Below are 23,158 nucleotides of genomic sequence, written 5' to 3'. Positions count from 1 at the left end.
TCGGCGATCGGACTTTACCTGCTCTAAATATGGCTATCCCAACCTCAAGGTGAAAGAAAGTGAGATAATAATGTATAATATTGTGGATTTAACCATTTTTATGCAAAAAATAAATAGGCGATACCACATTTTTTAAAGTTTGAGTCGATATTTTGACATTTGACAACTATCCTACTGTCATTGGTTTTCTATGATTGTGTGGGTGTGGCTCAAATGTCAATTTTCTGACTAATATTGTAGATTGGTAAGAATATATTAAAATATTATTGTTTATACATTGTTTTTGTTAGTTATTGTTTGATTAGTATACATAGTTATTTTCTAGCAATTTTAAATGTAAATAATAGACTTTTCTGTATAATTTATAGAATAAATTATGAGTATTTGGATTTATTTGTATTTATCTACTAAAACCAGTCGTTATTTTAAAAAACTTTAAGGATTTGAAATAAGAGACGGTGAATTAGAATTTAAACTTTATTCTTACTCTAATACTTACATTATCTTATAATTAATACGTAACAAAAAGAAAAGAAAAAACTTTGAGCTTCCAAAGTACGAAACAAATTAACATCAGTATTGGTCAATCTTTAACAAATACTAGAGGAATTTAAGCATTATTTTTACATGTAAACCCGCGTCGTGTTGTCTCGCTCTCTCAGCCCAGAATACTAGCAGAGTAAATACAAATGAGTAGGTCATCTTCATAGAAACGCACCGAGCGCGGTTTGTATGTGAGCGCGCCAATATACAAAATTCGGCGCAACCATGACTGGCTCCCCGCTAATCCCCGCTAAATTTTGTCAGTGTGTGCGTGCGCGCCGCATACGTATTGGCGCGCTCACATACAAACCGCGCCCATGCGTTTCTATGAAGATGACCTACTCATTTGTATTTACTCTGATACTAGTAAGAGAGAAAGAGAGACACTGAGAGAGTCAAATATTAACATTTAAGTTGTTTTTCAATATCTTTTGGTGTATTAAGTTATGAAGAACAGTTTTAAAAACTGGCAAGCGAATAATTAAATTGTACTGTGTAGTAATAAATGAACATTTAGAACACAACTTAAATATTAAAGACATTCACGCCCGTTTTCACCTTCAATCCCTAATTTTTAAGTGACCCCTATGGTAACACAACAGGAATTTTGTTTTCAAAAGGGTCACTTAAAAATTAGGCATTGATGGTGACAATGGCCATTAATAAATGTAGTAAAATTGAAGTGATTTCAAGACAGATGAAATCAAAATGAAAAAGCTACCAAAAAGGTTCATTTTCGCATGGCAATACTAAAGGATGTTACCATTAACAAAATACTTTTAAATGGTAATAATACAATCTGTATTTTCGCCGATTTGACAATCGAAGCATAATATTTTTTTAAAAAAAGCAATGGCATAAAGAAATCAATAAAAAAAAATACTTCACATTGATTGAAACTACCCAAGAAGTGGCATGAAGCGAGGTTAATGGCCGTTTGCACCATCAATCCCTAATTTTTAAGTGACCCCTATGAAAACAAAATGCCTGTTAAGTGTTACAATAGAAGTCACTAAAACTTAGGGATTGATGGTGAAAACGGGCATAAACTTCACCAAGAGTAACGAATTTAGGTATAATTTTGTATGAATACGCCAACATAGCAAACTTAAGACAGCTCACATGAAATTGTACCTTAAATAAATCACACTTAGTTCTATTGTACCACAGAGACGGTGGATCGTATAGTGAAGCATGAATAGCACAATCTATTTACTTAAAAGTCAAAAATTAGTACCCGAGTAGTGCTTTTTTTGTTGAAAAACAAAAATATAAAGTTCTTCAGGAATCAAAATTATTTTAGTTGTTTACAGGAGACGTAGGACATAGCAGAGTTGCAATAACTATAATTATAGAAATATTGGTCACAGAGAAACGTAAGGTGGTAGGAGTAGCTTGTGAGTGAAGTTTCCTTTCTTGGAGTCATTCTATACACATTTTTACGTTAATTTTTATTATTGCATCGACTAAAGCGTCAACCACACCAACGCGTACATAATATCGCCAACGCCGCACGGTGGTCTGAAAATGAAGCTCCCATACCATAGAAACTTAATGTCAGAAATTAATAAATAAAAATATGCATTGTGTTTAGTATACCTCCCTTTGTTTTACTAATATAGTATGAAGGGTATGAGTAGCTCCATGTGTGAGAAAAAAAATATTTTAATTTTTTTTGTATGGAAAAAAACACTTAAAGTGGATTTTTTTTAAACTGAATAGAACTGAAGGGCTGGTACTCACATGAGCTATTGCACCATACACGGCGATCAAGATGACATACAATTCTTGTGCCTTTGGGTGCCGCTTTGCATGTACCAAGCTTTGGAAGTTTTGAATTTTCGGTAGGTGATTTTTCAAGTCTTTGATGTTATTTTATGAAGTTATTAACCGCTTTCAATACGAGAATAGTATGTAAATTAATACTCATATAACTAGGAATATACTAGGGATATTTTTAAATATTTTTTATTTTGAAAATATAAAAAAATAAAACGTTTAATCATTGAATGAAGTAACCAACCAGTTGGTAACTGACATTGTTATTAGTTCATCATTTCAGCCATAGGACGTCCACTGCTGAACATAGGCCTCCCCCAATGCTTTCCATGTTGATCGATTGGCAGCGGCCTGCGTCCAGCGCTTCCCTGCTACCTTTACGATGTCGTCGGTCCACCTTGTAGGTGGACGTCCCACGCTGCGTTTTCCGGTACGCGGTCTCCATTCCAGAACCTTTCTGCCCCATCGGCCGTTAGTTCTGCGTACTATGTGCCCTGCCCATTGCCACTTCAGCTTGCTAATCCGTCGGGCTATGTCAGCGACTTTGATTCGTTTACGGATCTCCTCATTTCTGATTCGATTTCGCAAAGAAACACCAAGCATAGCCCTCTCCATAGCACGCTGTGCAACTTTGAGCTTCTGTATAAGGCCTATAGTGAGAGGCCACGTTTCCGAGCCATAAGTTATCACTGGTAAAACACATTGGTTATACACTCTAGTCTTCAGGCATTGACGTATTTTGGACGAAAAGATGTTGCGTAGTTTCCCGAACGCTGCCCAGCCGAGTTGGATTCGACGATTGACCTCCTTCTCAAATTGGACCTACCTAGCTGGATCGTTTGTCCGAGGTAGACATACTTGTCGACAATCTCGAGAATTGAGCTCCCAACTGAAACTGGGTAAGGCGCAACATGGACATTCGACATAAGCTTCGTTTTGTCCATGTTCATCCTCAGACCTACCTGTTGGGAAACTCGATTAAGGTCTTCGAGCATTGTGCCAAGATCTTCCAACGATTCTGCCATATCCACAATATCGTCGGCAAACCGAAGGTGAGTGATGTACTCGCCATTAATGTTTATGCCGAATCCTTTCCATTCCAGGAGTGTTATTAGTTACTAACCTGCTAATGACGTTTTAATGAAAATAATAGAAATCAATATTGATTAAATAAAGAATTTAAAAAATCGAACTGCCTAATAGGCCAGTAGAATTACATTTGAAATCGGAAATAATTCCTACAAAAGATTTTATTGTTTTAATAGCTTCATTTGTTACCCATTAAGACTATCCTAAATTTTCGACTTCGACGGAGTTGTGCTTAAGTGGTGGGGGCCCCCGAAAGGGGCGTTTTTTCGGTTTTACGGTTATATCGTGTAAAGGACTTACCCTATCGAAAACTAATAAATAATAAATAAATAATAATTCATAATACATATCATATTATGTATTGGACAAACCGTTCTCGTGCTTATCTTCGTAAAAGTACAAAATGTACGTATAATTATTGACCCTCTCTACGTCCAATGACTCGTCACTCGCAGGCTCCCAAGCCTTGTAAAGGGCCGACTCAACCAGTTTAACCCTGTCAAGGCTTAAGAGCTGGATGCACCTATCCTTGTTCGTCCTAGCCGTTCCTTAACTGCGGTTACTGCACCTCTTCCTCGGTTGAGGCGGTCCTTTTCAAAACTTGGAATCCTGCGGGTATCGAGCCATTGGACGTGGAGAGGATCATTAATTATACGTACATTTTGTACTTTTTCGAAGATAAGCACGAGAACAGTTTGTCCAAAACATATGAATTTGGTCTTATTCAATGCAGGATTAAATGCTCTTCATCCGTCATGAAGACCAGTTTTCGATAGGGTAAGTCCTTTACGCGATATAACCGTAAAACCGAAAAACGCCCCTTTCGGGGGCCCCCACCACTTAAGCACAACTCCGTCGAAGTCGAAAATTTAGGATAGTCTTAATGAGTAACAAATGAAGCCATTAAAACAATAAAATCTTTTGTAGGAATTATTTCCGATTTCAAATGTAATTCTACTGGCCTATTAGGCAGTTCGATTTTTTAAGTTGTTTATTTAATCAATATTGATTTCTATTATTTTCTTTAAAAGTCATTAGCAGGTTAGTAACTACTAACAATGTCAGTTACCAACTGGTTGGTTACTTCATTCAATGATTAAACGTTTTATTTTTTTATATTTTCAAAATAAAAAATATTTAAAAATATCCCTAGTATATTCCTAGTTATATGAGTATTAATTTACATACTATTCTCGTATTGAAAGCGGTTAATAACTTCATAAAATAACATCAAAGACTTGAAAAATCACCTACCGAAAATTCAAAATTTCCAAAACTTGGTACATGCAAAGCGGCACCCAAAGGCACAAGAATTGTATGTCATCTTGATCGCCGTGTATGGTGCAATAGCTCATGTGAGTACCAGCCCTTCAGTTCTATTCAGTTTAAAAAAAATCCACTTTAAGTGATTTTTTCCATACAAAAAAAATTAAAATATTTTTTTTCTCACACATGGAGCTACTCATACCCTTCATACTATATTAGTAAAACAAAGGGAGGTATACTAAACACAATACATATTTTTATTTGTTAATTTCTGACATTAAGTTTCTATGGTATGGGAGCTTCATTTTCAGACCACTGTGCGCCGGCGCGATCATACGCCAATGACAGGTCGCGCGGACTGTCATGGGCCTATGATCGCTCCGGCGATGGCGAACTGCACGCGTTGGTGTGGTTGAAGCTTAAATGCCATCAATTCTTTAGTATGGCTACAAACATGTACTGTGATTTAAGTATTCTAGCCTCTATTACAACTGCAACTGCTAGTTTGATCCAGCAATGGGTGACCATACATAGATTTTCTTTTTCCTATCTAAATGTCTAAAGACGTAAACAATCATCCTGTTGTGTCCTACTTCCAGCGTAATAAGGCTCTCCAGATCAAAAAAAGTCAGAAATGGTGTTCTTAAAATAGTTTTTACAATTTGTCATTATCACTGGCACGCATACTGTGAATAGAGGATCTTGGACTAAGTAAGTGAATGTAACGTCAAAATATTTTCTTACATAAAATATCTGGAAGTATTGTAGTAGAGACCATACAAATAGGAGTGCCATTGGGCATAAAATGTAATACAACCAGTAAATTAATTCAAAAACTAAGTTGTAGCAATGTATCCTGTACCTTCAGGTATAATTTACAAAATCTCCCAGTGACCAAAACTTTTCACGACTAAAGAAACGTTTCAAACGTTACCAAACACTTGTTGCCCCCACACAGTATATGTTACCGTAAACTAAAGAACTTACATCTAGTCACTCTGCCCTGCCGCTTGACGTAGCAAAACATATATTTTTTCCTTTATCCAGTCCTTGTTGTATGGTGCGTATGTGTTCGTGGATTTCTGGTATACGAGACAGCTGAGATCCGCAAGCTGGAATTTGGAGATAATACAAGTTTTAATATTATATTTCAGATCATTATTACAACATTTCTTTGTTTGGGCTAAGATGACGCAGTGTAAAATGTCCAAAGATAGGTACTTATTATGCTTCAGCACTTTAAAAAACACCAATGTATATCTTCGAGGACATAAAATGTGTTTACGGGACTACTCCCATCTCTCGTTCCCACTGCTGCAACTCCTGTATAGCCAGGATCTATAGCTTGATTGCCAATAAAAACCCAACCAGAAGGCCAAGTTTGTCCTCAATGAAAGTTAAACTGTCATTGGACCCGCAAGAATTAAGTTATCAAAGCACTAACTGTTAAATAAAATGCTTACACAGTAACACATAAACACACAATGGTTATTTGTGAGCTGTATCAGGTTACATCAATCAGTAGCACTGTGCATGATACTTTTCCATGTAATTTTACATGAAATGTTTGGTATAGACTTCACTATGAAAATTTTGTTCATAACAAATTAAGATTATTTCAGCCAAAAGTGAGTTTATATGTTGCTGCTAAGTTTATATTCCAATGATCACCTAATTACTACATCTTTCGCAGTGTTTCAATGTAAAATTACGGCTATAAATACAATATTTTGGTACCTGATCGACAAAATCAAACAACTGCGAGATGTCGTAGGTGATTGTAGGCGTATTCGGGTTTCGCCTCTTCAGATGCTCCTCATAGATCTTGCAAACGCCTTCCATACAGTCGTTTACACTCTCGTAGTCTGAATAGGTCCTAGTTTCAGGCCTTGGGCCAGGTTGGACCAGCAAAATTGTGTGAGACTGAAAAGCAACATAACCTCAACATTGCCGCCATATTTTTGAAGTGTCGTAATTCAAAGAAGTGTTGAAAGGAATTACTTACCATTTTTGATTGTAAATGAAAATTTTAGACTTTAATCTTAAATTTAGGTTGAAACAAAAGGTAAAACAATTTGTTTCGAGAAATATCGCCGCTCGATCCAATCGTGCTGAAGCTTTTTAAACGTTCTGAAATGTTGACTAACTTGGACTAACTGAATTTTAGTTCTACACAGTCACAGAAGCAATTTTAATCGTTTTATTTTGTACGGGAGAATGTTTTAAAATGGTCAAATTAATAATTATTTTGTATTATTAAGTCAGTCTTATTGAAAATAATGCAACAATGATATTTTAAACTCAATTTGAAATCTTTGATAAACTTCATCACAGATGAGACAGGGACTTCATTGATAGAAATTATTTATTTCTGAACGAAATTAAGTCGGTGTTATTCATTACACGCAAGAAATAATAATTTCAAAATGTTTGTATTACTCCCAAAATTTACAAAAATACTTCTTTAAATAATAAATATACTCTTAATAATATTAAATTATAAATTTCGCCACACTTAAAGAGATTGTTTAATAGAAAATTAATGATTTTTTTAAAATAACAAAATAATGATTTTAGTGTTGGGTTTGAATGCGTGTAATGAAATTGAAAATGTCAATTTGTTGTCAACAAAAGGATACGAAAATAAAAATATTTCGCGCTTTGTATTCTTTACAAAATAGCATAAATTCAATTCACAATTTAATGCTGTGCAAACTACAATTCAACTTGTATAATAACCTAGTGATTTGTTACAAGAAAACCATTTCTTTTTATGTAATCTAACAAACACAAACGCGCATTGAACACTAAGTAAAATTAACGCTATTCTAAAAAGAATGAATGATTCTGCCGATGTTATTAGTGATTTCGAAGAGATCTTGAAGAACAACACCAAGAAGCAACCATTGGCATTATACAGAGACCAAAAAAACAAGGATAGACCAAATACTCAAGGTCATTCTTCTAACTTAATTCAAGATGTGATTTCAAGTGTTTCCCACCAAATCAAAGCCTTTCAACATGCAGACAGTCTTGTTCCCAGTAAACAGAACAGATATAAATTGGATAAGTACAAGAAATCTACATTTTTAACTGTGAATATTTTGTCACAACATTTTGAGGTAAGTTAGCATCATTTTTTAAATTTTGGGATAAATAACCACCATAGAATGTGTATGTCATCATATTATCTACATCTACACTTCTACACTAATATTATATACATAGAGGAAAGATTAGATTATTTGTTTCTTTGTATTGAATAAGATCCAAAATTACTGGACCGATTTGAAAATTTATTTCACCATTAGAATCCTATATTATTTCTTATACGGCGGTACGAAGTTCGCTGGGTCAGCTAGTTAAGGTTTAATATGTACATTTACTGTTAACAACTTGTGCCTTCAATAATTATTTTAGTAGCTATTATTCTTGATAGTGTTTATCAAATTATTAATTTAATAAAACTATTTTTTTCCATGTTTGCACACTGATGATTCAAGTACATACATTTAACTATTAAAATCATCAATGATAATACTAACAATAAGAAAATATTTTAGGAACCACACAAGCCACCCGCAGCCAAATTCGAGACCCAGTTGGTCTCCGACAGTCAACTCATTCATATAATCGACAATGCAGAAGCCCTGGCCAATAATGGTATCACACAAGAATTTGATTGTACATTCTCTCAGACGGATCTACAGAAACATGTTCTAACCGAACACAACGATAGCCACGATAAAGAAATTAACAATAAACTTAACGATGACGGTTCTAGCATTTCTAATAATGATATTGAGATTATTAATAAAGAAGTTGATAGTCCTGTAGTTAAGGATAATAATCAAGAAATGGAAACAGCTGACAATAAATCAACTGTTGGTGATGATGAAATACTTATTTGTAGTAATAAAACACAAAATGATACACAGCTAAATGATAACTGCACAGAAATGCTCAACAAATGTCTAGAAATCGAGACAAATATAAACGAACTAGACACAGATGATAAAGACGATGAAGAAATCCAACTTAGTCTTGTATTTGAAACTAAGAAGTCTAAAACACCATCGCCTTTAGTGTTTGATTTAAGTAAATTTGAAAGTTTCGAAAAAATAGCAGTTCCAATCGTAGAAGAGAGCGCAGACTTTAAATCCGCTAAAAAACTGATAAACTCGCAAATAATAGGAAAGGAACTGTTTATACAGAGTGAAATACCACACGAAGTAAGCTTGAACGAGGAAGTAAGCCCCGTCCTCAAAATCAGTGCAGAAAGGCTTAAAATCACCAAAACTGTGCAAGCTAAATTACATTTTGAAGAACATAGCACCAAAGCTCATAATCCTGTTGAGATTAGTAAAGAATCTGATGATGTGTTCTTAAAGGATGAAATTCTATTTAGCAGTGATGAAGAAAATGAGTATTTACATAAAGAATTCCATGATATACCCCTCACTTGTGCACTAGAGACGTCATTTTACGAACAACCGGATATGCTGGACAAAACAATGTATGTTGGGTTTCAAACAGCCAGCAATAGGTCTATACAAATATCTGCAGAATCTTTTTCGAAAGCAAAAAGTATACTAGACGATGTAGATAAAGAATCTAAAGTAACATTAACTGATTTGGTAGACAGTTTCACAGCAAAACATGATATGACACCACAGTCAAAAATAAACTCTAAAACGAGTGATATAAAATTGAATTTCGATGCAGCAGTTCAAGAAAACAGAAGTGACTTGATTGAAAAAGAAATAGACAATCTGAAGCGACCAGATAAGCGGAAATTCGAAGGTTTTATGACAGCTAATAGGAAAAAAATCAAACTATCAGATATGGCATTAGCTAGATGCAAAAGGGTATTTCAAGATATTGATATTGAAGAAAATTTCGATGTGGAAGATAGTAGCAATGTTTCAGAAAAACAAGACTTGAAAATAGAAGATAAAGTTAATAATGACAAAATAGAGACAAACCCACAGATAGATGATGATATACTGAATGAATTTGCTCATGATATGTCTCTAATTAATGACGAAAACGACGAAGTGATTAAAAAATCTGGTGCTGATGTTAATACAAAGATAAAGTTCTTTGATCGCATCGATTTTAGCGACCGTGTTCTTGAAAGCAAGTTAGAAGATGAAATTGCCACGAAAGAACCTTCATCTTGTAAGGATAAGCATATAAAAGAAGTAGATTCACACACAGTTTTCATGGGATTCAAAACTGCTAGTAACAATGAGATAAATATATCATCAAAAGCCTTGGAAAAGGCCAAAAATCTATTTGAAGATATAAAGGATGATGATAGTGCTGATTTTACTTCAGCTAATATTAAGAAAACTACTACTGCTGCTTTTGAAATGGAAGATCTTAATCAGCCATCTACCAGTAAAGGTTTTGGGGGATTTAAGACAGCAAGCAATAAGAATATCAAAGTATCCAATGAAGCTTTAGTTAGAAGCAAAAGCATTTTTCAAGATATTATTACTGAACCATGTGAATCTGAACTGAGACCTATAGAAATACATAAAAGTCCATCTCTTGGTTTCAAAACTGCCAATAATAAAGCTATTAGAATTTCTAATGAGGCCTATTTAAAAACTAAAGAAATTTTCAAAGTTATTCAATTTGAAAATACTTCTGAAATTCGAGATAATATGAATAGATCAGAGAAAACAAGCACTAAAGATGTCTTTAAAGATATTTACGTCGATAATGCTTCTGACGCACAAGATAATACGAATAGTGAAGAGAAAACAAGCAACAGAAAGTCAGCAATAGATTCAGATCAAATTAAAGATTTCGATGACGAATTCAATGAAGCGTTTGACACTCAGCTGTTAGATCTAGAAAAAGTACATATTCCAGATCTTTGTGGCTTCAAAACTGCCAGCAATAAGCCTGTTAATATTTCTGACAAAGCCTTAGCTCAGAGCAAAAACGTGTTTAAAGATTTGAGACTCGATGATGATTTGAATTTTGATAAGGAAAATGATAGAGATGTCTTTCCGAAACTTCTAAAGAAATCTAAAACTGAAGGTAAAGCAAATACAACACATAGCGACGTTTTAATAGGAAGTAAGAGTTTTGGAAATGCAATGCTAGATACAGAAATTGCTGCGACTGAAACTGAATATAATAATAGTAACAAAACATCTTATGCTGGCTTTCACACAGCAAGTAAAAAACCAATAAATATATCAGCTGAAGCTTTAGCTAAAAGCAAAGCAATTTTTAAAGAAATAGAAGACGAAAATGTTGATATTTCAAACAAAAATGCCGTAAATAGAAACGAAAAAGTTCCTGAATTTAAAGGATTTCAAACAGGCAGTAATAAACCTATAACTATTTCTGCTAACGCATTATCTAAGAGTAAAGAAATATTCAAAGACTTGGATGAGGACTATGTTAGTAAAGATTTAAATGAAAAACCTTTCAAAGGGATTCAGACAGCTAATAATAAGTCAATAGAAGTCTCAGCCAAAGCCTTAGCTCAAACTAAAGAGTTATTCAAAGATATTGATGATAATTGTAGTGTAAAAGATGGTATTATAACATTTCAAGGATTTCAAACGGCAAGTAAGAAGCCTGTTCAAATATCTGCTGAAGCTTTGATTAAAACAAAATATATTTTCAAAGACATTGATGGACTTGAAACGAATGACGTCACTAAGTTTGCAGGATTCCAAACTTCTAGTAAGAAACCTGTTAATGTTTCCGAAAAGGCTTTAGCTAAAAGCAAGCAAATATTTAAAGATATTGACGGCAAAAAAGATCCTAATGAAAATACTGAAAATAGAGGTACTATCGCTTTTAAAGGTTTTCAAACTGCGAGCAATAAAGCTGTTAAAATATCAGCTGAAGCCTTAGCTAAAAGTAAAGACTTATTCAAAGACATAGATAATGAAGACTTTCCTACTAATCCTTTAAAATCAACAACATTAGAATCTGCATCTAAATTCAAAGGTTTCAAAACTGCTAGCAACAAACCTGTACAAATTACAGACACAGCTCTAGCAAGAAGTAAAGAAATATTTAAAGACATTGATGCTACTGAGAGTGGACTAGCAAATAAAGTCAGTGAATCTAAGTTCGAAGGATTCCAAACAGCAAGTAAGAAACCCGTCAAAATCTCATCTGAAGCTTTGGCCAAAAGTAGGGCGATATTCCAAGATATTAACGAAGAGAATCTTGTAGATAGTCCAACAAAAATAGATGATTTACCCACGTTTAGAGGGTTTGAAACTGCCAGCAAGAAACCAGTACAAATATCTAAAGAAGCACTTGCTAAAAGTAAAGCATTATTTAAGGATATTGATAACGATGATTTGAATCAAATAACTACAAAATCAAGTAATTTTCAAGGATTCCAAACGGCTAATAACAAATCTGTGAAGGTCTCAGAAGATGCCTTGGCTAAAAGCAAAAGAATATTCGATGAATTTTACAGAAGTGAAAGTATGGAAAATGTACTCCCATTTAAAGGCTTCGAAACAGCAAATAAGAAGAAAGTCAAAATATCTGAAGAAGCTTTAGCGAAATCGCGAGAAATATTACAAAGCAAACATTTTAGTGATGACGAGTGCAAAGAAAACTTAGATAACGCTATTAAAGATCAAACACACTTAAGAAATGCAGATGCAAGTTCGAAGCTTGGTAAAAATGATGTTAAAGTCTCAGAGAATGCTTTTAAAGACCCACGAAAGCTTCTAACAGATGTAAAAACAGCAAAAATTGAAGAAAAACTAGATCAAAGAGTTACAGACAATTTAGAAAAACTAATAAACACACAAGTGATTAGCAATTTTGATCAGACTCTTTATACAGAAGATTTTTGCAAAGATTCTACGCCAATTAAATCTAAGAGATCGGGCAGTCCTATTCTCTCTTGCCCTAGAGCCAAAAGGCGTAAATTTAACACTCCCTACAGAAATGATAATAAAACAACTACAGTTGATACTAAAGTTACTCCAAAAATAGATGAAAATTTAATATTTAACGAAGACTACAAAAAGAACAAAAGGTACACTCTTAAAGACCTAGCCAATGTTGAAAAGAAAGACAAATTGAATACCGATCCATACATTTTGAATTTTAGTATGGAAACGTTATTGGATTTCGAATTTTCTGGGCTTAGAAATGATATAACCAAAGGCAAATTTTCTATAGAAGATCTAAAAGAATATTTTCTAAAAGCTGTTAACAAGAAATTAATACCTAACGGGTGGTTGGACAATCATTTGAAATTGATATTATGGAAGCTAATATCATACGAAGTGAAATTCACTCAAACATTGAATAGAGTGTGTACAGCGAAAAATGTTCTAGCACAGTTGAAGTATAGATTTGATAAAGAACTGTACAATGTTGAAAGGCCAGTGCTAAGGAAGATTTTGGAGAAAGATGACGTCGCATCCAAAAGCATGGTGTTGTGTGTTGCCGGGATTTTTGTGGATGGTGTCAGTGTTACCAGGTAAGGTTATATTTTATGATTACTTAGGCTATGCGCTCACGGGTTACTTTTTGTCACCGTGACTGTGCCTATATTTTACATTTTTATAAAGAGAAAAAGAGAGACAACGTATAGTCCGGGCGCCGAGCACGTAGAAATTCGTCCAATGACCCCAAGCTACCTATCCTTATCGCTCGCGCGTAATTACATTGCTGTCGCGACTGTGCGACGGGCGGCCGCAGTGAGTGTGTGAGCGCGACAGCAATACTAGGTAGCTTGGGGTCATTGAACGAAATTCTACATGCTCGGCGACCGGGCTTTAGTAGTTATTCTTATTTAAGGAGAGATACTGTCACGGTGAGAAAAGTAACATGTGCGCGCACTGCGCTCGCGCCTTTATTATCATTACTCTGCTCTGTCGGCCGTTCGGTGTAATGGTTCATAATTATCCACTGTCTGGTATCCATAGGGTGCTTAGTTTGGGACTTAATGGCGCAGTGTAAAATGTCCAAAAATGTTTATTTATTTACTTCATATCATCAGCAACTTATTAAAATCTAATATCATCAATTCCAGTGTTGCCAACCCAATATCAAACGTGGAACTGCTCCTCACAGACGGTTGGTACTGCGTAAAGGCGGTCATAGACAAAATGCTGACGAAACTTGTCTATGAAGAGAAAATAACGGTTGGAAGCAAAATTATGACAAATGGAGCCGAGTTAGTGAATTGTGAACAAGGGGTTGCTCCTTGGGAGGTACGTATAGGTAATCTTCATCATCATTTCAGCCTCAGGACGTCCACTGCTGACAATAGGTCTCCCCCAATGAGGCAACCGCCTCTGTGGTCTAGTGGTAAGACCATCTGCTTCAGACGCAGAGGTCCCGGGTTCGATTCCCAGTGGGGACAGATTTTTCTGTTCGGTTTGGTTGGTGGTAGGGCTTGTTCTAAGTCCGCCTGGCTAGATACCACCATCTTACCTAAGTTTGTCGCCATAACAACAATGTTTGAGGTAAGATAGCCAGTTCCTCCGTTGTTGAGGATTCCGGGTGAAGCTCGCTTCCACCTTCGGCCTGATCATCACTTACCATCAGGTGAGATACAGGCCAAGAGCTTCCTCGTTGTGGATATAAAAAAAAAAGATTTCCACATCACCCGGTTGGTAGCAGCCTGCATCCAGCACAGCACAGCGTTGAATAGAGCTCTGTGATTGGTTCGCGTGTCACCCTGTGCGTCCACATGCACTGTGAGACCTCATAGAATACGGGCGTAAGGCCCGGTTTCCACTAAGGCGAAGCATAGCGAAGAAGTGTTTTGTATAACCCAGTCTTTCCCAAAGTGGGCGATAACGCCCCCTTGTGGGCGCTGCAGGCTTAAAGAGGGGCGGTAAGAGACCCAGAAAAAAAATCGGGATGTTGTGTAGAGGCTTGGGAGGCGTCATCTACTAGGAGGACTCTTAGACATCGACTGAGCTCGACTCTTGACTACAAAAATGGGGGGCGCTAAAAAATAATTTATTCTCAAAGTGGGCATTACACTAAATAAGTTTGGGAACCACTGGATAACCAATCAGATTTCAATATTTCCACTTCTCCGCTACGATCCTTACAGCTCCGCTCCACTCCGCTAGATGGAAACCGGGCCTAAATGACCTGATAATGATCTATATCTTAATTTCAGGACACATCATCAGTCCGTCTAAAAATCTTCGGCAACTCCACGCGCCGGGCGCGGTGGGACGCCCGCCTCGGTCTCCATGGCAACGCGGCCATCTTGACCGAGCTGTCATCTGTCAAGCCGGAAGGCGGGAAAGTTTCGAAGCTCCGTCTGTACGTGACAAGGGTGTATCCGATGCTGTATGTTGAGAAGTTTGAAGACGGGAGCACTGGTAAGGGAATAATCCCTACTAATATTATAAATGCGAAAGTAACTCTTTCCGTCTGTCGCGCTTGCACGCCTAAACCACTGAACCGATTTTGATGAAATCTGGCATAGAGATAGTTTGAGTCCCGGGAAAGGACAAAGGTTAGTTTTTATCCCGGTTTTTGAAATAGGAACGCGCGCGATAAAGTTTATCTGTGACAGACAAATTTTCATGCGGGTGAAGCCGCGGGCAATAGCGAGTATATTATTATTATGTATACGTAGTAGTATTAATCGACATAACAATAATAAAAGACTACTTGCCGGATTTAGAACAAGCCCCAACACAAGCAGAAATTTTGCCCTAACTGGGATTCGAACCCGTTACTTCTGGGTCATCATAGAAGCGGTCAAAGACATGTTGCTATGGCAACGCGGCCATCTTATCCTAGCTGTCATTTGTGACGTAATTTCCGGTATCGAGCAGCCGCATCATTTACGAAGTCAGTAAAATCTTTATATTTAATCTGAAATAATATTTTTTCAGTGACCCGTTCAGAACGCTTGGAGAATATACACCAGATCAAATACGAGTCAGACAGGCAGACAGCAATGGAGAAACTGTACGAAGAAGTGGAGAAAGAATTGTCGGATCAGGTGAAATAACTGTGTACTGAAAATAAAAATGTACAACCCGCCCGATAGAGTTCACTGCGCATCTGGCAGCCGTGACGTCACATTGCCGCTCTGGTACGGACGGGGCGAATTGAAGTGAGGTCAGGCCTGGCTCACTCCGCGCGGTACATCCGATATTTACCTACAGCGAAGCGCCCCGCCGGCGGGTATTATATCAGTCGAGTGTCACGCGCGCGCCCCTCAGGACGCTGGCGTGCGTTGTAGTATGATTATAATTCTATGATCGAAGTATTATTTAAAAATGGACATAAAGAGAAATAAATATTGTGCGGCGTTCGGGTGTTAAAATTCGAAAAGAACTCTACCGGATTTATCTTTTTTTTTCGCTTCCCAAAGATGCTGAAAGGTATGTTGGCCATGTAGGTAATCAATAATTCTTAGGATAGTATAGGAACCTAACCTACCATGACTACTGCTCAGAATTCGTTCGTTCGTTTCAGCCAAATGACGTCCACTGCTGGACAAAGGCCTCTCCCAAGGTTTTCCATAATGAATGCATACTTACCTACATACGTACCTCATTACAAATAAGTACCTAGATTAATTATTTTTTTCACTAGACAGCAACCCTAACAGCGTAAGAAGAGTTCAGAGGCACGCGATAGAAAGAGACAAAACTTGTAGGTGAATAAAATTGTAGGTACGTAGTGCTGTGCGAGCTGAATTCCACTGTATCGCGTCGCAGCAAGACTCGCATTTATTTAAATCGTCTTGCGGAGTAATCCTTCTGTACCTGTACTATTACTTATTCTGTGGTGAGGTGCCCAGTTAGCTCGATCGGATTGTACATAATATATTTATGCATAAATGGAAGATTTTTCTAATGAAAAAAATCTTTTTATAGGAATCTCAAGACTCGATTGGATCTCAATTGAAACATCGAAAACTTTCAGCTGAATTTATGGTGAGTACTAGTTTTCGAACTTGATAAACGGGACTATTCCCACCTCTCGTTCCCACCGCTGCAACTTCTGTGTAGCCAGGATTTACAGCTTGACCGCCAACAAAAACCCAACCAGTGAAGGTCAAGTTTGTGAACCTAGTTCAATTTATGGTGGCAGTACATGGGACAGAACCCTCATAAGACTAGTAGTTTTCAATTTATGAAGAACTTTATTAGCACTCATTTAAAAACACTTTGTTGCAGACGGAATCTCAAACCAAATCCTTAGAAGCGAAATCCAGCAAGAAAAGAGAGAAGCTTTTGCAGAACATCCAAGAGAGAGTGAGAAAGAAGCTAGAAGAACGAGGCTTAGATGTCGGCAGGAACGTCGTTGGATTGTTGAAGATACGGGTCGCTGGAGTGGAGAATAGTGGGGTTACTAAAGGTTAGCTTAGAATACCATCACCATCATCATTTCAGCCACAGGACATCTATTGCTGGACATAGGCCTCCCCCAATGACTTCCATATCGCGCGGTTAGAAGATACATTTTCAGTTAAATCGTACAAAATATACATAAAATGAAATGCAGAGTAGCTTTCTATAGACTAAACTTTTTACAATAGAAAAATCAAAAGACAACTTTCTTATATGAATGTTTCTGCCCCAGCGGCCATTAACATTACGAGTTATTGTCCCCGCCCACTGCCACTTGATTTTAGTACTTAATGCTGCGGGCTATATCGGTCACTTTGGTTTTCCTGCTGATCTCGTCATTTCAGATTCGTGGATAGAAATATCCGAGCATAGCATGTTCAATCGCCCTTTGGGTTACATTGACCCTATTATGGGCCTAATAAGAATGAGGCCCATAGTAATCCCATAGAACATAGTATATTAATTTACTCTTTAATCTTATTTTTTCCAGGTTTCATGTCGATATGGAAACCGAATGTTATGCTGACAGAAATAATCAAAGAGGATTCGTGGATCGAAATTATGAATGTAGTTCCGACTGCTATCAGGTAAGCATCATCATCATTTCAGCCATAGGACGTCCACTGCAGAACATAGGCCTCCTCCAATGATTTCCATAATGACCGGTTGGTAACGGCCTGCATTCAGCGCCTTCTTGCTAGCCTCTATGAGGTCGTCGGTCCACCTCGTGGGTGGACGTCCTACGTCTTAAAATCAATAATTATTTATTTCTGAATTTAAGTACTAGATAAATAATTTTGGCTTAAGTTTTATGTAATAATGACAGTAATATCATTAATATCTTATATTTTCAGGTGCTCAGAAATACACCTGTCAGCCGGACGTCAGTCTATCTTCAGTCAAAGCAAGTACAAAGTGCCCGACAAATTGAAACCACATTTTAAAACGCTGGCCCGAAAGTGCTACCCTGTGAGAGACCTCGCACAAAACCCTTCCATGATGACGGACTTCAATGAAATTGATACTGTTGGTTTCATATTTCAAATCGACGTAGAATGTTCGAAACAATCATTCCAAAATGTGTATCTATCTGACTGTGAGAAGAACATTATTTGCGTCAACTTTTGGGGAGGCCTCAGGAAGTTCGGCTTCCAAAATTTACTAGATACAGGACAAATAATCTCGTGTACGAATCTGCAGAAACGCGCTGGCAACACTAGAAAAAGCATCCCACAGTTCAGGGTTACAGAATTTTCGTTTTTTACCAAAACTCCAAAAAGTTTAGAAGCTAGGAACATGATTATTGAATTTGAGAAGAAAATGTGCGGTGTAGATAGAAAAAAGTTTTGCGAGGAGTGTGTAAATAAGAAAAATAATTACTCCAATAAACATTGTGCAGAAAACGTATCGCCCTATCGATTTCACGAACTGAATTTGACGAAAAACAAAGTTTTTATCGACAGTCCCTTAGCAGCCAAATGTGAAGACAATTTAAACCTTACCGGCCTAGATTTTGAGTCCACATTCCGCCAAGCAGACACGCAAGAACTATCTCCAAAGAGCAAGGAAAGAAAGAGAAAGGTGAACGAAAAGATTTCCAGATTAAAAATGATTGGAGAACCACCTCCTTTGAGTCCGATGAACATTATAAACAAGTCAAAGAACGCGTTCAATTCGTACAAAAGTCCGCTGGCTCAGACCAGTGTTGCCAGTGCGAAAAAATCCACTGAAAATAGTAATAAAAATTATATTCAGTCAAGTCCGATTATTTCAATGAATAGAACTTATGTAAAAAATGTTCACCCTGTTAAGTTAAACTTTTCTAACGTACAAGATAATTCTTTGGAAGAGGAGGACCAATTTGCCGAGGAATTCGATGGCAGCCCACCTTTGAGTTTAGAATAGAGAGATATAATGTAAAAAGTTAATCTACAGCTCGATTAAGCTAACTGCGCACCTCGCTGGAATGCGACTCTTCCTCGCACTCGTTAGCCCCGTTTGTACCAGAGCGTCGATGTGACGTCACGGCCGCCGGGTGCGCAGTTAACTCGTGTTGTACTGATTCTTTTGTTAATATTGTTAGTAGTGGAATATTGTGCCTTTTACAATGACTGTGATGATTTTATCTCGTATTAAAAACTGTAAATTATAATTTTAGATGCTTTTTAAGTTTTTTTATAACAGTAAAATGTGTTAAAATTTACATTTTCTAGAAGTGAAAAACATAAGAAATTTAGTTTTGTATTATGGTTAAGTTTTAATTTGTAATTATGTAAGTATTAATGTTGATTTGATGTAAATTGTTAATACAAAATTTTTACTTATTACTTTGGCTTGTTTTTTATCCCTATCAATAGAAATCAGAGGCTCCTAAACTTGTCTGCTCACCATATTGCTCACTTGCAGGTAGGTAAACTACTATCCGTTCGCTTTAAGTTTGCCGCTGGCGATATGACGTCACTCGAAAGGAAGCGTCTATAACGTTATCAAACTGGATTTAAAATATTTTTTATTTATTATTATTGTAAAATAAGACACATTAATTGCCTTTAATCACTAACTAATTGCGTTTAATCGCGGTTGGGGGAGGGGACGCGCATTCCACGGACCGTCAAACTTAGCGCGAACGGGTAGTATTTTTGTCACTTGTATTAAATGAGTAGATTTATTTTGTCTAGTTTGAACAATAAGCAAGCATGCCCATAAGTCCCTTTAATAAAGCTAGATAATTTTTGGCTAAAAGAAGAAGTTAGAAAGCTTCTCTGTGAAAACGGAATTTGAGAACTTTTTCTCTTATTTAGTAATTCCCGAAATATTACATGGGAATAATATGCCCTAATATGCTACGGAATTAATTCTTGTGTCGGATAAAACTATTATTTCATTTCTGAAATACGAAATGTAAAGTTTTACTAGCTCCGTAAACATCTTTCAAACCAGCTGAGCGAGCTGTCAACTCAAGGTGACCTTCAAAATCGGTCGTGTTTGACGTCTTCTAACCTCCAAACCTATTTCTGTTTGAATTTCCTACCCGCGCAGACATGTATTTTGCGTCGAATGCACGTAAATAACTCGTCAAACCTCACAATCGTGAATAAAACATCGATTTAACACGTGTACTGTGGACATTTCAGTGATAATTCAGTGGTTTTCAACCGCCCGTTCCAGTGCGAAAGTTTCTTTTTTAATTTATTGGTAAGTTATTTTTCATTACTTTTCAATGGCTCACGACGTGTCGCACCATTCATCCGGCGTCGTGGATAAATATAGCTCGCATTACCTAATGTTTGTTGTCGTAAATTCGCATTATCTTCGTAGTGCGAATGTACTATATTTTCGATACAGTTTCGCCGTAACCCAGCCCTGTTTTACTATTTTCCTGTTCCTACAACTGTTGGAATGTCGCGTATTTACTAATTTGAATTTTAAATTGGGACTTAAATTACGACGTTTTTAATATGCCTTCTTAGGACATATTGAAAACTTGTAAGTTAATTTAAAAACAAGAATAAAACTTGGTAAATAGATTTTCTAAAATGTTCTAAAACATCCTTCCTGTTAAATACTCAATATTGTAAAAAGGAAGGAAAAAATTTATTTGAATAAAGTTTACTATTAATTAATGAATTATAATCTTTGTAACTTAAAATTATAAATTAAACTGTTCCTACTTACTACTGGCTTTCATGGAACATTGTAACATTTTTTTATTAGATAGTGTTTCAATGGATAAATGCAAAAGATTTATAAAAAGGTAAAACTAAAAGATAAACCTAAAATATTTTATCAAGATGGGGACCAATGGAGGATTTACTTTAGTTTTAAATTGGTTTAAAGTGTAAACATTTTTATTGCATGCTTCATTCTGAAACTGACCAAAACTTGATTTTTACAATAAAATTCTACTTTCACTTTTGGAATGTGAAATGAAATGAAATTATTTACAGTTACACTTACATAAAATTTATATGAATAAGAGAGTTTCGATTTTTGATAAAAAACTTTTACATACATTTGCTACATACATATTAAATTACAGTAAATTAGAATATCAATAAAGACTGTAAAGAAAGAAAGAAGAAAAATATTTGTGTGGTAGGTACTTCATTTAGGTACTGGTTAAGAATTCAAAACATTGTAAACATTGCAAAAGTTTTTATCAGTTTGTTAATATAAAATCAATTAATATTCTGCTCTGTTTTAAGAACATTATAAATTATCTTTTTTTATGTAAGTTCAACAAATATCATATGGTGTCAATCCCATTTAAATTATTAATACATATAGGTAATTTGAGCAGTTCAATATAATTTTTATCAACCAGAATGATGGGCAAAATAAGCTATACATTGTGATATCTTTAGCAGTTGTAACAAGCATCAATTTGCAATAAAATTGTATAGATTGATGTGCTATTGACTGTTCATGGTAACAGTTATTTCAATTATTAATTAAATTAGCCAAAAATCTTGTTATACTAATGATGGCTGACAAAATTGACTGAGTTTCTTCTGCCACTTCTTCTCAACACCAGCCCATATGTTGTCCTGAAGTGGTGGTAGGGCAAGCTATATTTGGAACGTGTTACATAAGTGGCCTGGAAAGGGCCTATGTACTGAATAAACTATTTGATTTGATACCTATTGCCTAGAAATATGTAACTTATATCCAAACCATAAGATATACTCAGACGTCATCTTAATTTATTAATGAAAAGAAGAGTTATTAAATAACAGTTATTCTTATCAAAGAAGTGTTTGTGAAAGTGAATCGCAAATTAATTGATAAAATACGGACAATTCTTGACGAATCAACCTGATAATCTTAAGACTCAATTATGCCCTCCTTTTCTTATTCGAAAGACGTCCACTGCTGGACAATGGCCTTCCTCAATGATTTCCACAACGGCCGGTTGGTAGCGGCCTGCATCCAGCGCCTTCCCGCTACCTTTATGAGGTCTTCGATCCATCTTGTGGGTGGACGTCGTACACTGCGTTTTCCGGTACGTGGCCTCCACTCCAGAAACTTGCTGCCCCATCGGCCGTCAGTTCTGCGTACTATGTGCCCTGCCCATTGCCACTTCAGCTCGCTAATCCTTGACTTGACTTATGGTCCTATGTCCCCTAGACGGGGCAGAGGGCGTCCACAACAGTCCTCCATCGCGTTCAGTCTTGAGTTACGCGTTTGATCCGCTCCAAGTCTTGCCGATCTTCTTCGCCTCGTCTGTCACAGTGCGCCGCCAAGTTTGCTTGGGGCGACCATGTTTGCGTTTTCCTTGGGGGTTCCAATCCAGAGCCTGCTTGAACCCAGATCCCTTCGGAGAGTGTGACCAATCCAGTTCCACTTGCGGCGCTTGATCTGCTGATCGATCGGAATTTCGGCTTGGTAATCCGATGATGATTATTTATCACGTAGGGAACATGTCAAGACTCGACAGTTCCATGATGGCGTGATGAAGAACTATGATGATCACGTCACTACGCGTGCGTGTTGCGATTGCGTGACAATACGTCCATAACATGCGACTGATAACGCTTATCAGTGGAGTCAAGGAACGTTATTCAATCGGTTGTCAACGGTTTTTATCACAAATAAAAATCCTTTATTCAGTACTAAGCCCTTTCCAGGGTGCTAACATACGTCCCAAATAGCCCTACCACCACTTCGGGACAACATATAGGCTGGTGCTGAGAAGAAGTGACGGAAGAAACTCAGTTAGATATATTCTTTCTTGTATCAACGCAACTGATGAGTACCCAGGATCTATCTACAATTTGACCCTGGGACAAACATGACCTTCACTGGTTGGGTTCTTATTGGCGATCAAGCTGTAGATCCTGGCTACACAGGAGTTGCAGCGGTAGGAACGAGAGGTGGGAATAATAGTCCCGATTTTGCCTAGACTAAGATCCTGGTATTCCTGGTCTAGGCCAATAAAAACCCAACCAGTGAAGGTCAAGTTTGTCCCGGTCTAGGCAGCTAGACTTAAAACCGACTGACTGTTGTGGTACAAAAAAGCAGAACGAATTAGTTATTGTTTATGTACATAATAATTATGTACTTCACTAACCATGTAACTATCTATCGATAATACGGTCTTCTAAATACGATAGTCGACCTTAACCCCCTTAATA

The 23,158-nt window shown here is 36.6% G+C and overlaps 3 protein-coding genes across 3 annotated transcripts in view; 2 read left to right on the top strand and 1 right to left on the bottom strand.

Moving 5' to 3' along the window:
• Positions 1-5,375: 5,375 nt before the first annotated feature.
• e(r) (enhancer of rudimentary) lies at positions 5,376-6,833 on the bottom strand. Its single transcript, XM_028323121.1, has 3 exons — positions 6,683-6,833; positions 6,415-6,600; positions 5,376-5,789 (listed from the first exon to the last, which is right to left on the bottom strand). The coding sequence occupies exons 1-3, from the start codon at positions 6,683-6,685 to the stop codon at positions 5,667-5,669; spliced, it is 312 nt and encodes a 103-aa protein (XP_028178922.1). The 5' UTR covers positions 6,686-6,833; the 3' UTR covers positions 5,376-5,666.
• A 478-nt stretch (positions 6,834-7,311) lies between these two features.
• Positions 7,312-18,934, top strand: LOC114366291 (BRCA2, DNA repair associated). Its single transcript, XM_028323122.1, has 9 exons — positions 7,312-7,799; positions 8,241-13,165; positions 13,721-13,901; positions 14,825-15,032; positions 15,555-15,664; positions 16,548-16,607; positions 16,851-17,031; positions 17,515-17,611; positions 17,879-18,934. Exons 1-9 carry the CDS (start codon positions 7,515-7,517, stop codon positions 18,927-18,929), a joined length of 7,098 nt encoding a protein of 2,365 aa, XP_028178923.1. The 5' UTR covers positions 7,312-7,514; the 3' UTR covers positions 18,930-18,934.
• Positions 18,935-19,998: 1,064 nt separating this feature from the next.
• The window catches only part of GlyS (glycogen [starch] synthase), a 34,569-nt gene continuing 31,409 nt past the window's right edge, over positions 19,999-23,158 (top strand). Inside the window, exon 1 of the mRNA XM_028323116.1 lies at positions 19,999-20,219. The gene's annotated coding sequence lies outside the window, so the exon portion shown is untranslated. The remainder of the gene's footprint in view (positions 20,220-23,158) is intronic.

The sequence above is a fragment of the Ostrinia furnacalis genome, unplaced genomic scaffold (assembly GCF_004193835.3).
Source record: "Ostrinia furnacalis isolate ACB-3 unplaced genomic scaffold, ASM419383v2 OfSCF0611, whole genome shotgun sequence".
Classification (NCBI taxonomy): Eukaryota; Metazoa; Arthropoda; class Insecta; order Lepidoptera; family Crambidae; genus Ostrinia; species Ostrinia furnacalis.
This window is presented reverse-complemented; position numbering and strand designations above follow the sequence as displayed.